Source organism: Chanodichthys erythropterus, chromosome 15 (assembly GCF_024489055.1).
Source record: "Chanodichthys erythropterus isolate Z2021 chromosome 15, ASM2448905v1, whole genome shotgun sequence".
NCBI classification, from domain to species: domain Eukaryota; kingdom Metazoa; phylum Chordata; class Actinopteri; order Cypriniformes; family Xenocyprididae; genus Chanodichthys; species Chanodichthys erythropterus.
Genome location: NC_090235.1, coordinates 3,464,807 through 3,480,000, shown reverse-complemented (window position 1 = coordinate 3,480,000; position 15,194 = coordinate 3,464,807). Strand labels below are relative to the sequence as shown.

Here is a 15,194-nt window from a genome sequence, read left to right as displayed (position 1 = left end):
CTTCTGCGTACACTCTCTCTTTCACTTATACTGCAGTCACACCTTTTCCATTAAGGGACAATATTTGCCCCCTTAAATTGATTTTACCTTTTATAAAGTTTTTCTAACCCTATTAAATGTTTGTCATGTTTTGTCAAATTCTTAAAATTCCATTAATATAATTATTAATATAATAAATTAAAACTAGATCAATAATTTAAATCAAATGAAATTATCAACAAAATCCAAGAATTATCGGTATCTGCCAATTTTGTTTTTTTTTTTAATCGTAGCTAATCGTAGTCAGCTGAAATGGGTTGGGTTGTGTGACGTTTGATCAAGGGAGGTGTGTTTAATGGCGGTTTTTAGATCAGCGCTGCGGAGCTAGAGGACCGACAGTGGAAACGCAACTTGATTTTGGCCTCAGTGCCTAAGGTCTGTGGCCATAGGCCCAGCCTGGCACGCTGTTAGCCCTGGCTCGCACTGGCCCGACAGTGGAAAACGGGCTATTGAATCATTGACTCTCCTGATTTATTCACTAATGTAGAGCCTTTTTGCTAATGCAGCATAATCTAAATGCAAATTATCATAATATGCATGCTGCTTGTATGAATGCAGTCAGTTTACACTACAAAAGATAAGGTAATTTGATTGGATGTCATGTATTTGACCTTTTACGGCACTACCGTAATACATGTTCAGTTTTAATGTTATTTTGAAGGTAGAGTGCTCTACAAAGCCACACCTCCTCCAAAACACATGAATGCGTACAGCAAGGAGCAAACAAAAGCTTCACGAGAGACTGCATTAAACTACCTCGTGCCTCAGCACATAACGTTGCAATAATAATGAACATAAACAACTTAAAGAGAACTGACCTGTACCACCTGACTGCTACAGATTAGTTTTGGCATTGATATTGTTGTCATTGAAATGCATAAATTCGAGTAACAAACCACTCCGAGTATAATGTCACGGCCCGGTTTTCCATTTCTTCCAAATTATGGTAGTTATGGCGTGAACGCAGCATAAGCTCTTTGTTTTGGTTCAGGAGGAACTGTAAAACGTGGCTGTTGTTTCGTTTGCGGCGTTCGGTGACTGTCGTCTGTCTAACTTTGCATATCGTAAAACGCGCTGATGATGTGTGATGCCTGCGTGAGCAGGGTGCTCAGAGGTATGGAAATACATATTCTGACAGGCAGATAGGACTGAATGCAATGATTGGATGGACATTTTATGGTCCTACGCCTTCCACAGAGGATATATGGTGTGTGTGTGTGTATATATATATATATATATATATATATATATATATATATATATATATATATATATATATATATATATATATATATATATATATAAATATATATATATATAAAACCACTTAACATAGTGACTGCTATCAGGATGTGAAGAGACATTCAACCAGCATAACAAAAAATGTTTCTGCCTTTAAGGTGGGGTAGAATTAAATGAACGACAAAACTCAGCATTTTGTTCGCAGACCCCCTCTGTCACCTCACGTACCCCAGTTTGGGAACCACTGTCAAAATGGAAATGGATACATATCTCATAATGGAAACAGGTGACTAGTTAAAGTGTTAGTTCACCCAAAAATGAAAATGATGTCATTAATGACTCACCCTCATGTCGTTCCAAACCCGTAAGACCTCCGTTCATCTTCGGAACACAGTTTAAGATATTTTAGATTTAGTCCGAGAGCTTTCTGTCCCTCCATTGAAAATGTATGTACAGTAGACTGTCCATGTCCAGAAAGGAAATAAAAACATCATCAAAGTAGTCCATGTGACATCAGTGGGTTAGTTAGAATTTGTTGAAGCATCAAAAATACATTTTGGTCAAAAAATAACAAAAACTATTCAGCATTGTCTTCTCTTCTGGGTCTGTTGTCAATCCGGGTTCACGACGCTGCTGACGTAAGACCCTGCTGACGTGTTATCCGGTGCACCCAAGCTTCGTTTACAGTCTGAGGGAGACGCACGCTGTATTCAAGCTATTCTACATTGTTTGTATTTTGGTATTGCTATATTTTTTTAAATGGTGCGTAAGTGTGCATGTCGCGGATGTCCTTATCGCCAAAAACAACGACGTAAAAGTGCATTACCAACGCCAACAGATGAAAGGATTCAATGGAATCAATTCAATGGAATCAATTCATTGGAATCAATTCAATGGAAAGGATTCCGGAAGAGAATACAATGCTGAATAAAGTCGTAGTTTTTATTATTTTTGGACCAAAATGTATTTTCGATGCTTCAGAAACTTCTAACTAACCCACTGATGTCACATGGACTACTTTGATGATGTTTTTATTACCTTTCTGGACATGGACAGTCTACATACATTTTCAATGGAGGGAGAAAGCTCTCGGACTAAATCTAAAATATCTTAAACTGTGTTCCGAAGATGAACGGAGATCTTACAGGTTTGGAACGACACGAGGGTGAGTCATTAATGACATAATTTTGATTTTTGGGTGAACTAACCCTTTAAGTTAGGTGGACCATCTCCGGTTAACCAGTCTCTTATTCAGTTCATGGTCAAACACAGGGCAGTTTTTAGATGCACATGAGTTTCCACTGCACTGCATTGCACTAACTCACTCACACATGCTCACTCACAGAAATGATGAGTAAAGACAATCAAAAACCTTGAAATGACTTTATCAACTCAGTCACCCCTGCCTGTCTAACTAAATATAATAACTAAATATAAAAGTCTGTATAACTTTATACCTACCTAAAAACTAACTATATAAACTTGTCTAACTATTCACTATCATGCCTGCCTAACGATCTAACTCTTTACCTGTCTAACTAACTTCATACCCCTCAAACGATTTAATTTCATACCAGTCTATCTGTCTAACTTTCTATGCGAATCATGTGACGATCAAGATTGCTGTCTATCTATTTCTATCTGTCTGTCTAAATATATAACAATCTGTATAAATATCTAACCGTATAGCTGTCTAACTATTTCTATGTATATATAATCACAGAACCTAATGTATCAAAAGTATTGGCCATATACTGTGACCTCCGTTCTATTATTGGATTACCTCTTTCCCTTTATACAAACTGCGAACAATGCTTGAACAACCCTCTATTAACTCCCAACAAACACCTTGTTGCCATGTGACCCTCAGAATGTTTGCAAAAACTTTATTTAACATTTAAAGATCCTCCCATGTGACTGGCGGAGGCGCGACAGAGCAGTGCAGACTGCAGAGCAAACGTTTGCTTGTAGCCACATGACTATAAGGATGCGTTTAAACAACAGTGGGTAAACGCTCTTAAATCGTAAAGCTTGTAGAAAATAGCATTTGCGGCAGTAGAATGGTACATGTATAACTCAGCTTGAGCAATGAAACAATGCTCTGCAAACATTTCCACTGCTATAGTGGTCTTGCCAATAGCTCAACCCCCAAACATCCTTTTCTTCATGGTGTCGAGTCAGATTACATGATACAGTTGTCTTCCGTCTGAGGCGACAGAATGGTGTCTTTTAGAATTTGTTTTTATCCTTTAACACCCTTAAAATGAACATGAACATATTTCGCATAGTGAGAAATTGCAAGGTATTGATTGTTCAGTGTGAGAAAGAAGATCACTCATTTTTAGTAAAGTGTTGTGGGAGGAGGGATTTTGCTGGGATTTGGCCTCTGTTGTGTGTGTTTAAGAAACACTCTCCAGTTGTGATATGCTGAGTTTTGAGAAAAAGAGAGGGAAAGGTTTTCTTTGGCTGTGGAGTTCAAAGCCAAACTTCAGGGGGGAAATGGGAGTGAAAAAAGAATGAGAACAAAATCTCACTCTGTGTGTGTGTCGTGAGAGCTGGATGTGGGGCTCTGTCTCAAGGCTTTCTGAGAACCAGAGAGAATTTGAAACTTTGACAGAAGCCAAGGCAAAGTTTGATGAGGGGGAGAAAGAGAGAGTAAGGTTGAGGAAAAGCGAGAGCGAGACAAATGAAGGGATGATGGAAGGTAAAGGAAAACAGAGAGACAAAAATGGAAGGGGAGAAAGAATTGTTGTTATTAAAGGTTGGCTAATGTGCATTTCCCAAAGCCTGATGCTTGTGTACACAAACTGCCTGGCCAAAAAAAAAAAAAAGTCACTGTTTGGATTTAAAATGCTTAAGAGTCTATGACTGGATCATTATTACAGTGATTATTATGGTTTCTAGGATGTTGTATGTTTGTCAATAGTTCTTCTAACCCTACTTGATGGAGTGTGTACCTTTTCATTTCTTAAACAACCATGTATGAAGACGTATCATGGCCGTATTCCAGGATGACAAAGCCAAGATTCATCAGGCTCAAATTGTGAAATAATGGTTGGGAGGGAGTATATTTTAATTTTCACAGAATAATTGGCACCTCTGATACAAGTTCTTGACCAAAAAATTGTACACCCTTTGATGGAAATAAATGTTGTGATGTTATTTCCATCAAGAGGTGCATTGATTTTTCAAGATCATGTACTGACAATGCAAGAGACTTTCAATGAATTTAAGGGGTGGAAGCCAGGTTATCCCGTATATATACTACCAGTCAAATGTTTGGACACTGTAAGATTTTTAATGTTTTTAAAAGAAGTTTCTTCTGCTCACCAAGGCTGCATTTACTGAATTAAAATTACAGTAAAAACAGTAATATTGTAAAAATAACTGTTTTCTGTTTGAACTTATTTTATAAAGTAATTTATTCCTGTGATCAAAGCTGAATTTTCAGCATCATTACTCCAGCCTTCAGTGTCACATGACATAACTGTACAAAATATTTGTTTACAATATTTTTTCAACAATTTCAGGATTCTTTGATGAATAGAAAGCTCAAAAGAACAGTGTTTATCTGAAATCTAATCTTTTGTAACATTATAAATGACTTTACTGTCACTTTTGATCGATTTAATGCATCCTTGCTGAATAAAAGTATTAATTTCTTTAATTTCTTTAAAAAAAAATTAAATAAAAATTCTTACTGACCCCAAACTTTTGAACAGTAGTGTATAATGTTACAAAAGCTTTGTATTTCAGATAAATGCTGTTCTTTTGAACTTTCTATTCATCAAGGAATCCAGAAAAAAAAAAAAACTGTTTTCAACATTGAAAATAATCATAAATGTTTCTTGAGCAGCAAATCAGCTTATTAGAATGATTTCTGAAGGATCATGTGACACTGAAAAGTGGAGTAATGATGCTGAAAATTCAGCATTGCCATCACAGGAATAAATTACTTTATAAAATATATTCAAACAGAAAACGTCTTGGGTTACGAGTGTAACCCTTGTTCCCTGAGTAAGGGAACGAGACGCTACGTCGTTGACGTGATGGGAATCCTCTGTGTTTTTGTGTTCGTGAAGCACCACTGTATCCAACCAATGAGAGAGAGAACGTGACGTCATAGGCGGGCGACGTCGCGGACTATAAAGCACGCCCAAAAACAGAGAACGCTAGCTTCTGTGATATGTCTGAAGGAAGCGCTCCAGGCATGCAGGAGGTACGGCAACATGACGTAGCGTCTCGTTCCCTTACTCAGGGAACAAGGGTTACACTCGTAACCCAAGACGTTCCCTTTCGTGGGAACTATCGACGCTACGTCGTTGACGTGATGGGAACGCTGTCCCAACTATGCCGTGCCTCCGAGTGCCTGGCTGCCATCTTGTAGCACCAAAGCACCCGGAGTAATACTAACATTTAGGTCATAAAACCTAACAAAAGTATGCTGGGATGACCACCCCGCAGCACCACAAATATCAGCCAGGGAAACACCCGACCTGTGAGCTGTTGATGCCGCCATACCTCTTGTTGAGTGCGCCCTAATGTTCAAAGGACACGGGAGCCCTAAGGCTCTATAAGAAAGTGTGATGGCCTCAACCACCCACTTACTCATTCTTTGTTTGGAGGCTGGGCCCCCTCGATTCGGGGACCCATAACATACAAAAAGCTGGTCAGATTTTCTCCACAGGGCAGCTCTGTGGACGTAAGTATCCAGCGCCCTCACTGGGCACAGCAGGTTAAGTCTCCCCTGATCCGGTGTAGTAAACGGAGGGGGATAAAAAGCCTCCAGAACAATGGGACCTGGGACCCTGGTGGGGACTTTGGGTATGTAACCAGGCCTTGTATGCAGGAAGGCCTTAACCATACCTGGTGCAAACTCTAAACATGATGGTAACACCGAAAGAGCTTGAAGGTCACCTATTCTTTTCAATGAAGAAATGGCTAATAAGAACACAGTCTTCAATGTTAGCATTTTGTCCGACACCTCTTCCAAAGGTTCAAAGGGCGCCTCAGCCAACCCTTGTAACACAATGGCCAAGTCCCAGGTCGGAGATTTTGGGCGCACTGAGGGCCTCAACCTCAGTGCGCCACGAAGGAAGCGTACAACTAAGGGGTCTCGACTTACCGAGACACCCTCCATAGAAATGTGGTAAGCCGAAATAGCAGCAACATACACTTTTAGTGTGGAGTACGTTAGACCCTCTGACAGTTTTCCTTGAAGGAATTGAAGCACATGGCTAATAGAAGAATGGACCGGGTCCACTCTGAGATGACTACACCATGTAGAAAACACATTCCATTTATACATGTAAAGCTTCCTTGTAGATGGAGCCCTGGACTGAAGGATGGTTTCCACCACCTCCGTTGGGAGACCAGAATCTATGAGTCTTGCCCCCTCAGAGGCCAGGCCCACAGTTTCCACATTTCTGGACGGGGATGAAAGATCGTGCCGCCCGCTTGGGACAGGAGATCCTGTCTGAACGGAAGCTCCAGAGGAGAGCCGTAAAGGAGAGAAACTAGGTCCGCAAACCAAATTCTCGTTGGCCAGCAAGGAGCCACCAATATTAGATGCACCCCTTCCTGGCGTACTTTGTCCAGAACTCCCGGGAGCAGAGAGACTGGGGGAAACGCATACAGGCGTCGCCTCGGCCACGTCTGTATCATGGCATCCAACCCCAGAGGAGCTGGGTGCCTCAGAGAATACCACAGAGGGCAATGGGTTGACTCCTCTGTGGCAAAGAGATCGACTTCCGCTCGACCGAACACTTTCCATATGAGCTCCACTACCTCGGAGTGGAGCTTCCATTCCCCCGGACTCGCGCCTTGTCTCGACAGGGCGTCCGCCCCCATATTCAGATACCCTGGGATATACGCCGCTTTCAACGAGAGTAACTTCCCCTGGGTCCAAAGGAGGATACGGCTGACTAGCTCGCACAGTGGACGAGACCGCAGCCCCCCTTGGTGATTTATATAAGAGACCACCGTAGTGTTGTCTGTCTGGATCAACACATGGTGGCCCCTCAGGTCGGATAGGAAGTGTTTCAGAGCCTGAAACACTGCCAGCATCTCCAGCCGATTTATGTGCCAGGAGGCCTGGTGTATATCCCACCGACCTTGAGCTGAGCGACCACTCATGATCGCTCCCCAGCCCGTGAGGGACGCATCTGTCGTAAGCATTACGCGACGACATGAAGTTCCCAACACGGGTCCCTGGGACAGGAACCAAGGCTTTTTCCACATGACCAGAGCACGAAGGCATCGCCGCGTGACTTTGATCATGCGAAAAGGATTTCCCCTCGGGGAAAACCCCTTGGTCCTGAGCCACCACTGTAAGGGTCTCATGTGCAGAAGGCCAAAAGTAATAACGTTGGACGCAGCTGCCATCAGACCCAACAGTCTCTGAAACTGTTTTACAGTGAGTGACTGGCCTAACTTCACCCCTTTCACGGCCCCGAGGATGGAATCCACACGAGCAGGGGACAATTGCGCCTGCATCGTGGTGGAATCCCAGATTACACCTAGGTAGTTTGCAACCTGCCTCGGGACCAGCACACTCTTTTTGGCATTGAGCCTCAACCCAAGCCTTTTCATGTGCGACAGAACCACATCTCGATGTAGAACTGCCTGACGTTCCGTTTGAGCTAATATCAACCAATCGTCGATATAGTTCAGTACACGGATGCCCCGGAGTCTCAGCGGAGCCAAGGCTGCATCCATGCACTTCGTGAACGTGCGGGGTGACAGTGATAGGCCGAAGGGAAGAACCTTGTATTGGTATGCTTCGCCCCCGAAAGCAAACCTGAGGAACTTCCTGTGAGAAGGATGGATGGATATGTGAAAATACGCGTCCTTCAGATCTATCGCCACAAACCAGTCCTCGGATCTGATCTGTGGAATAATCTGTCTGAGTGTAAGCATCTTGAACTTCAACTTCTTTACAGATCGATTTAGTATGCGTAAATCTAGAATCGGACGCAACCCTCCATCCTTCTTTGGAACAATGAAGTAGCGGCTGTAAAAGCCCGACATTTTGCTGGGAGGAGAAACCCTTTCTATAGCTCCTTTTTGCAAAAGCGTCGCAACTTCTTGTTCCATAACCAGAGACTGCTCTGGAGCAACCACAGTGTGAATCACTCCACTGAACTTGGGGGGAAGAGAACCGAACTGAATTCTGTACCCCCGTTCTACTATGAACAGCACCCATTTCGAAACATTCGGAAGACATTTCCACTCCTCTGAATGATCTACTAAGGGTACCAGCCTCTCGAGACTGGTCTCTGGTGTTTTTTGAGCACTTGGCTCGTTTATCTGACGCGGCGCACCGGCAGATAAACGAATCACGTGCTGGCCGAACCTCCTCGGAGGATCGACAGGGACTGCTGCGCCCTGTCGCACACTGGGTGGCAGGGTTGGCAGAACAGTCCCTTGAGGGCGCCGAAGGGGAACGATAGAAATTAATCGTCGAACCCCTTCGGAGGGGCTGCCCTCAGAAACCCTGGCCCACGAGCGTCAGGATTTCTTTTGGGAAGCCTTCCGGGAAATAATGACGGTCCTCAGATCCGCCCTACCCCCGGAAGGCTTCGGCTGTGCAGCACGCTCCGGTCCCCAAGCTTTCCGCGGGGAGCACGGGCGGCCACACTGGCCTTTTGTTGGGGTCTGTGCCCCGAGGAGCCGGCTGTCGGCTGAGGCTGCCCCCGCCCGGCAGCCTCAGGGGGATGAGTTTTTCGAGGGAGGAACCTTTGAAACGCCGCCTTCTGCTTCTTTGCCTCCTCGAACCTGTCGACGACAGTATTAACTGCGTCACCGAACAGGCCCTCGGAGGAAAGCGGCGCATCCATGAGGACATATTTATCTTTGTCCTTTATGTCAGCTAGATTGAGCCACAGATGTCTCTCCGTGCCCACCAGTGCTGCCATGGAGCGGCCCACTGACTTGGCCGTCTCCTTGGTGGCACGGAGAGCTAAATCCGTGGCTCTCCTCAGCTCTTGGATTGTCTCAAAGGTTACCTCCCCACTTTCATCAATTTCCCCCAGCAGATCAGCTTGGTATGCCTGCAGTATACTCATCGTGTGCAGACACGCCGCAGCCTGACCCGCTGCCGAGTAAGCCTTGCCCACCAGATTTGATGTTTGCTTTAATGGTCTGGTGGGCAATGTCGGGATTTCAGGGACGATGCAGACTCGGGCGAGAGATAGCTCGCAAGCGTCTCTTCAACCCGAGGCATCGCCCCATAACCGTGTTGTTTCAGCCCGTTAATATTGCTGTACATGGATGTTTGCGGGCTGAAGACACGGTACTGCACGGGTCTGTTCCACGACCTCGACACCTCGGCGTGGAGGTCGGGAAAGAACGGCAGTCCCCGACGCTGAGGCAATGACCTGGCTGGAAGAAAGCGTTCGTCCAGTTTGCTCTTTATTTTGGGAACGCTTTCCTCCACGGGCCAGTTTATATTCAACTTTTTTACTGCCCGGGCCATGACCTCAGCAAGCTCCTCATGGGCTGGAGATGAGGATGACGGTCCCTCATCTCCACCCTCGATACCTTCAATATCAACCTCCTCGGAGGAAGATATATTCAGTATCGGTGTCTCTCTTCGGGGGGAAGAAACCGCAGCGCGTGCTTCCACCACCAAAGAAGAGATACTAGATCTAGCAGGTAAGGGGAGCGATAAGGCAAAGCCCGTCTCTCCCCCCTCTGCTAGATCCATTTGTGAACCCCACGAGTGCAGCCTTCGCTGTGCCTCGGCAGCAGCGGGACCAGACCCGCGGGGAACACTCGCCGCGGCGCCCTCCTCAAAGAGCGCCCGGCGTGAGCGCAGCGCCCTGAGAGTGAGCCGCTCACAGTGCACACAGACAGCCCCCTCAAGAGCTGCCTGTGCGTGCTCAACTCCCAGGCATTTCACACACATCTCGTGTGTATCTCCCTCCACGATGAATCGCGGACAAGGAGGTGCACACTTAGTGAAACGCTGGCTTTTCTCCGTCATTTTATATATATATATGTCTTTTTTATGTGTCTATTTCACTTGTTAGAAACTCTTGTCCTCAGACAAAGAGATCACTTTCTGGCGAGATGGTAGACAGACAACAGTAAATAAGACAGACAAGATACAGATAGCGCTTACTGAAGACAACAGAAGCTAGCGTTCTCTGTTTTTGGGCGTGCTTTATAGTCCGCGACGTCGCCCGCCTATGACGTCACGTTCTCTCTCTCATTGGTTGGATACAGTGGTGCTTCACGAACACAAAAACACAGAGGATTCCCATCACGTCAACGACGTAGCGTCGATAGTTCCCACGAAAGGGAACAGTTATTTTAAAATATATAATATATAATAATATTTCACAATATTACTGTTTTTACTGTATTTTTAATTAAATAAATGCAGCCTTGGTGAGCTGACGAAACTTATTTTAAAAACATTAAAAATCTTACTGTGTCCAAACTTTTGACTCGAAGTGTAGTTAATGATTGTTATCCTGCTGCATAGTTAAAGATATATTTGTGATGTAGAAAACGAGCAATTTCAAACTGCGTTTTTTAGACTGTCTTTGGTTCACTGCAGTTTTTTTTTTTTTTTTTTTTACTTTTATTTTATTTTCTCAAGTGCAGTCATACAGTATGTCACAGGTTCACTGCAGTTTTAAAGGGTTAGTTCACCCAAAAATTAAAATTCTGTCTTTAATTACTCCCCCTCATGTCGTTCCATACCTGTAAGACCTTTGTTCATTTTCGGAACACAAACTAAGATATGTTTGATAAAATCCGATGTCTCGTGAGGCCTGCATTGAGAGCAAGTTAACTTAGACTTTCAAATGCCCAGAAAGGTACTAAAAACATATTTAGAACAGTTCATGTGACTACAATGGTTCAACCTTAATGTTGAAGCGACGAGAATACTTTTTGTGTGCCAAAAAACAAAATAACGACTTATCCAACAATATTCATCACTCGTCACTGAACTAAAAACGCTTTACGAATCTTTTGTTTCGAATCAGTGGTTCGGAGCACTGCCAAAGTCACGTGAACCACTGAAATTTTGAAACACTTATGATGCAACGAAGCCTCATTTACTGAAATCATGTGACTTTGGCAGTTTGAGATCGTTTGATACACGCTCCGAATCACTGTTTCGAAACAAAAAATTCTCCTCGCTTCATAACATTAAGGTTGAACCACTGTAGTCACATGAACTGTTTTAAATATGTTTTTAGTGGCTTTCTGGGTGTTTGAAATTCTAAGTTAACTTGCTCTCAATGCAGGCCTCACGAGACATCGGATTTTATCAAAAAATATCTTAAATTGTATTCCGAAGATGAATGAAGGTTTAACAGGAACGACATGAGCGTGAGTAATTAAAGAAAGAATTTTCATTTTTGGGTGAACTAACCCTTTAAGCAGAAAATACTCAGCAATGGGGTTGATTTAGGAATTTGCACATGGTTGTCTTAAAGCATATTAAAAACACCACATAGGCATATAAACAACATTAAAAAACTTGATTTGCACCACAGGCAAGACAGAAAGTTAGCTTCAGCCCCCCTTCATTTTCCTTGTTGATTTTACTCTTTCCCCATATAATCTGCTTTTTTTGTTCTCCATGGAAGTATAAGTTATACACATTTGGAAAAAACGAAGTGATGATACAATTTTCATTATTGGGTGAATGATCGGTTTAATATAGGAAACCCCATTATATGAGTTTTATTAACAAATTGAAGCACTAGTCATCTCTAGCCATCTCTCCCTCACCTAGAGATTCTTTCTCGCAGCTTAATCCGCTAGAGAGTATTGTAAGACACAAGCTGCTTGTCAGCTGAGTCTGTCTCTCCCTTCTTTTCTCTCTCTCTCTCTCTCTCTCTCGCTCTTGTTTCAGCAGCTCTCTTGGTCTCATCTCAACCCTCTGCCCATTCTCAACTCCTCTCATCCTCTCGCTTTCCTTCCCTCCTCCCCTCCTCTCCTCTCTTGCCCTCCCTCTTTCTCTTTCTTTTTCTCTCACTCACTCACTCTCTCGCCGCGTGAGTGAGCAGAGGTTGTCTCAGAGTGAAAATGCCATCGTGTTCGCCGGACTGTTGCTTGTATCAGGCAGTAGAGGTAAGGTTGACAGTAACTACTTTTTCTGAAGAAAACCGTCCTACAGATGCCAGTCTACAAAAAATATCAAATTTAGTCATGCCGATCATGTTTGTGCATAAACTGTACACTGTTCTGTAGGCTGCTTTTAGACTGTTAAAAAAGTCTATAATAATTATAATTGCAAATTTTTGCTTTTGTGGATGCATGTGTATGTCTAGTTTCGCATTTACATACATTTACGTTACTAGTCATTTCTGTGTTGTGTGCATGTTCATTGAAAGAATGGAAAGCATTTCTCTTTTCTTTTTTTTCTCCTTTATCTGGGCCGTTGGCTTTGGCGTTCATGTGAATTCTGCCTCTTAATGGAGTATATCCTCTTGTGTGTGCGTGTTCAAGTCAGTCACGCTTATGAGCGCCGGGCTCAATCTAAACACTAAGAGCCCATGCGGATTGAGCTAAGGGCCACATAAACATTGAGATATCCACGGTTTGCAAGAACAAAAGCATAAACAAGTATAAATAAACTTTTTGTCCTCCATCCATCATTTTTACTCTTAGGTAACTTGAAATGCTTGTATTTGAAGCACATAATTATGCACGTAGGTTTATTAAGGCTAAGTTGTCGAAAAACACAAGCTATGTAATCCCATCTGGAGCATTGTGCAAACGTAATTGTTGTCAAACAATTACAGTCAATTGTTAAATTACAAATTGGACTTGAGAACGTCGCCTTGAGGTCATATTTAGCAATGTACGCATCTGCAATTGACATTCTGTATATGTGTTTTAAACAGATCATCAAAGTTTTCAGCGAGGATGGTGTGGGAAAAGTTGTGGAGGTCCCTGCCGACATGACGGCCAGAGATGTGTGTCAGTTCCTGGTCTACAAGAACCACTGCCTGGATGACAACTGCTGGTCGCTAGTGGAGCATCATTCCCTGCTTGGTCTGGGTAAGCCGAGCCATCATATGTGTAAATTCTTTTTCTGCATCTGTATGACTTGTGTGTGCGGCACACACCCAGTCTAGGAGGACACGCTGTTCTGTCCCGGGACACTGGGTTCCCAGTGCGCTGCACTTTGTGTAACAGGAAATCACCTTTCAGCAAGCCCAGACTCAGAGTCTTATATACACACATACTTGTTCTCCTATTAACACTTAAGCTCTCAAATACGACATTATACATCATGTACGGCTGCACCTTTTGCATGCGCAACAGCTCATAGAGCGTCTAACTCGAAGGAAAGAAAAAGCGTTTGCAATGCAGATGCGTTCGAGAAAATGAGCGTAGAGAAGATGAGGTTAGGAAGAACTAGTGTTTAATCTCGCCCTGCGATCAAAGAGGACACGTGTGGCTGCCTATTTCTCAGGCAGATTACAGATTAACCCTTTCGCAAATCATACTAAACAGATTTAACTCTGTCTGACCTTTAGCGATGCAGTCATTGCTCTTGTAGGGTGTTGAAAATCCCTTTATTTAGCTTCTGAAATTACACAATCAGCTCTTTTTTTTTTAATTCATCCACATTAAAGCCATCAAGGAAAGTTGTTACTTATGCATAGGCTCTGATTGTGCAGGTCACATGGTGTGATGTCAAAATGTGACAGGGTGTGGTCTGTTTTGGTCAGCTGACTTCTCTAAAGAGGCTGAGCATTATGTGGTGTAGTTGGATGTGTTTCCCTCATCACTTCTGGAGACATCAGCGCGCCAACGTTAAGGAAACCTTCTAGAAACGTTGCTCTTACGTAAGCCATTAGCAGAGAGACTCTGCTGACTTTGCTGCCATCAACCCTCAGTGCAATCAAGCTAAATACATGACCTCATCCCTCTGCAATGCCTCTCACTTTCCCTCGCTTTCTCTTTCATACGCAGTCATGCTCTCTCTCCTTCTCTTGTGCTCTTCTCGGAGGAATGAATTAGCGGATGAGGGATCAGATACACAACAGATACATTAGAAGGGATTTGAGCCAGTGCTTTATTGTCTTTGACATATGAGTAATGCTATACTTAAAAAGCATAGACATAACAATATACAGGTAATTTGGATCATTTTCTCATTATATGACATCACATAATGCTGGATTTGAAATATATGTAAGGTTTTGTTTGTTTGTTTGTTTTTTAACTGGTAGAGCATGCCGTTAGCAATGCCAAGGTCATGGGTTTGATTCCCAGGGAATGTTGCATACTTAAAAAAAAAAAAAAAAAATATATATATATATATATATATATATATATATATATATATACATATCGTGATAGCGTGAATTCACTTTTAGACACTTTAGATAAAAGCTTCTACCAAATGCATGAATTTAAATGTAACATTTAAATGTTTAACAGGAGATTTCTGCATATTTCTAAAATATCTGGATTATTAAATATGAGTATTAGAGCATGAATATATAAATCTTATATTAAATTAACTTTAATATTTTTTATATGCATTATATATTATGTGAATAATTTATTTTATGTATTTTTAATATTTATATATTACAACATGAATGATTCACACTTTAATTTTTATTTATATATATATTTATGAATTGCAAATAATTTATTCTCTCTCTCTCTCTCTATATATATATAATGTGTGTATATATGTATGTGTGTATATATATATATGTATATATATGTGTAAAAAAAAAAAAATTATATTATATATATATATATATATATATATATATATATATTATTTATATATATATATATATATATATATATATATATATTATTTATATATATATATATATATATATATATATATATATATATATATATATATATATTATTTATATATATATATATATATTATTTATATATATATATAAATA

At 42.0% G+C, this 15,194-nt stretch overlaps 1 protein-coding gene across 6 annotated transcripts in view; it reads left to right on the top strand.

The window, feature by feature from the left end:
* grb10a (growth factor receptor-bound protein 10a) overlaps nucleotides 1-15,194 on the top strand; it is a 76,854-nt gene that overhangs the window by 47,948 nt on the left and 13,712 nt on the right. For all 6 annotated transcript variants that reach the window (XM_067411011.1, XM_067411006.1, XM_067411009.1 and 3 more), the window contains one exon: nucleotides 13,152-13,308. In XM_067411011.1, the coding sequence (XP_067267112.1) occupies nucleotides 13,152-13,308 (157 nt within the window). The remainder of the gene's footprint in view (nucleotides 1-13,151; nucleotides 13,309-15,194) is intronic.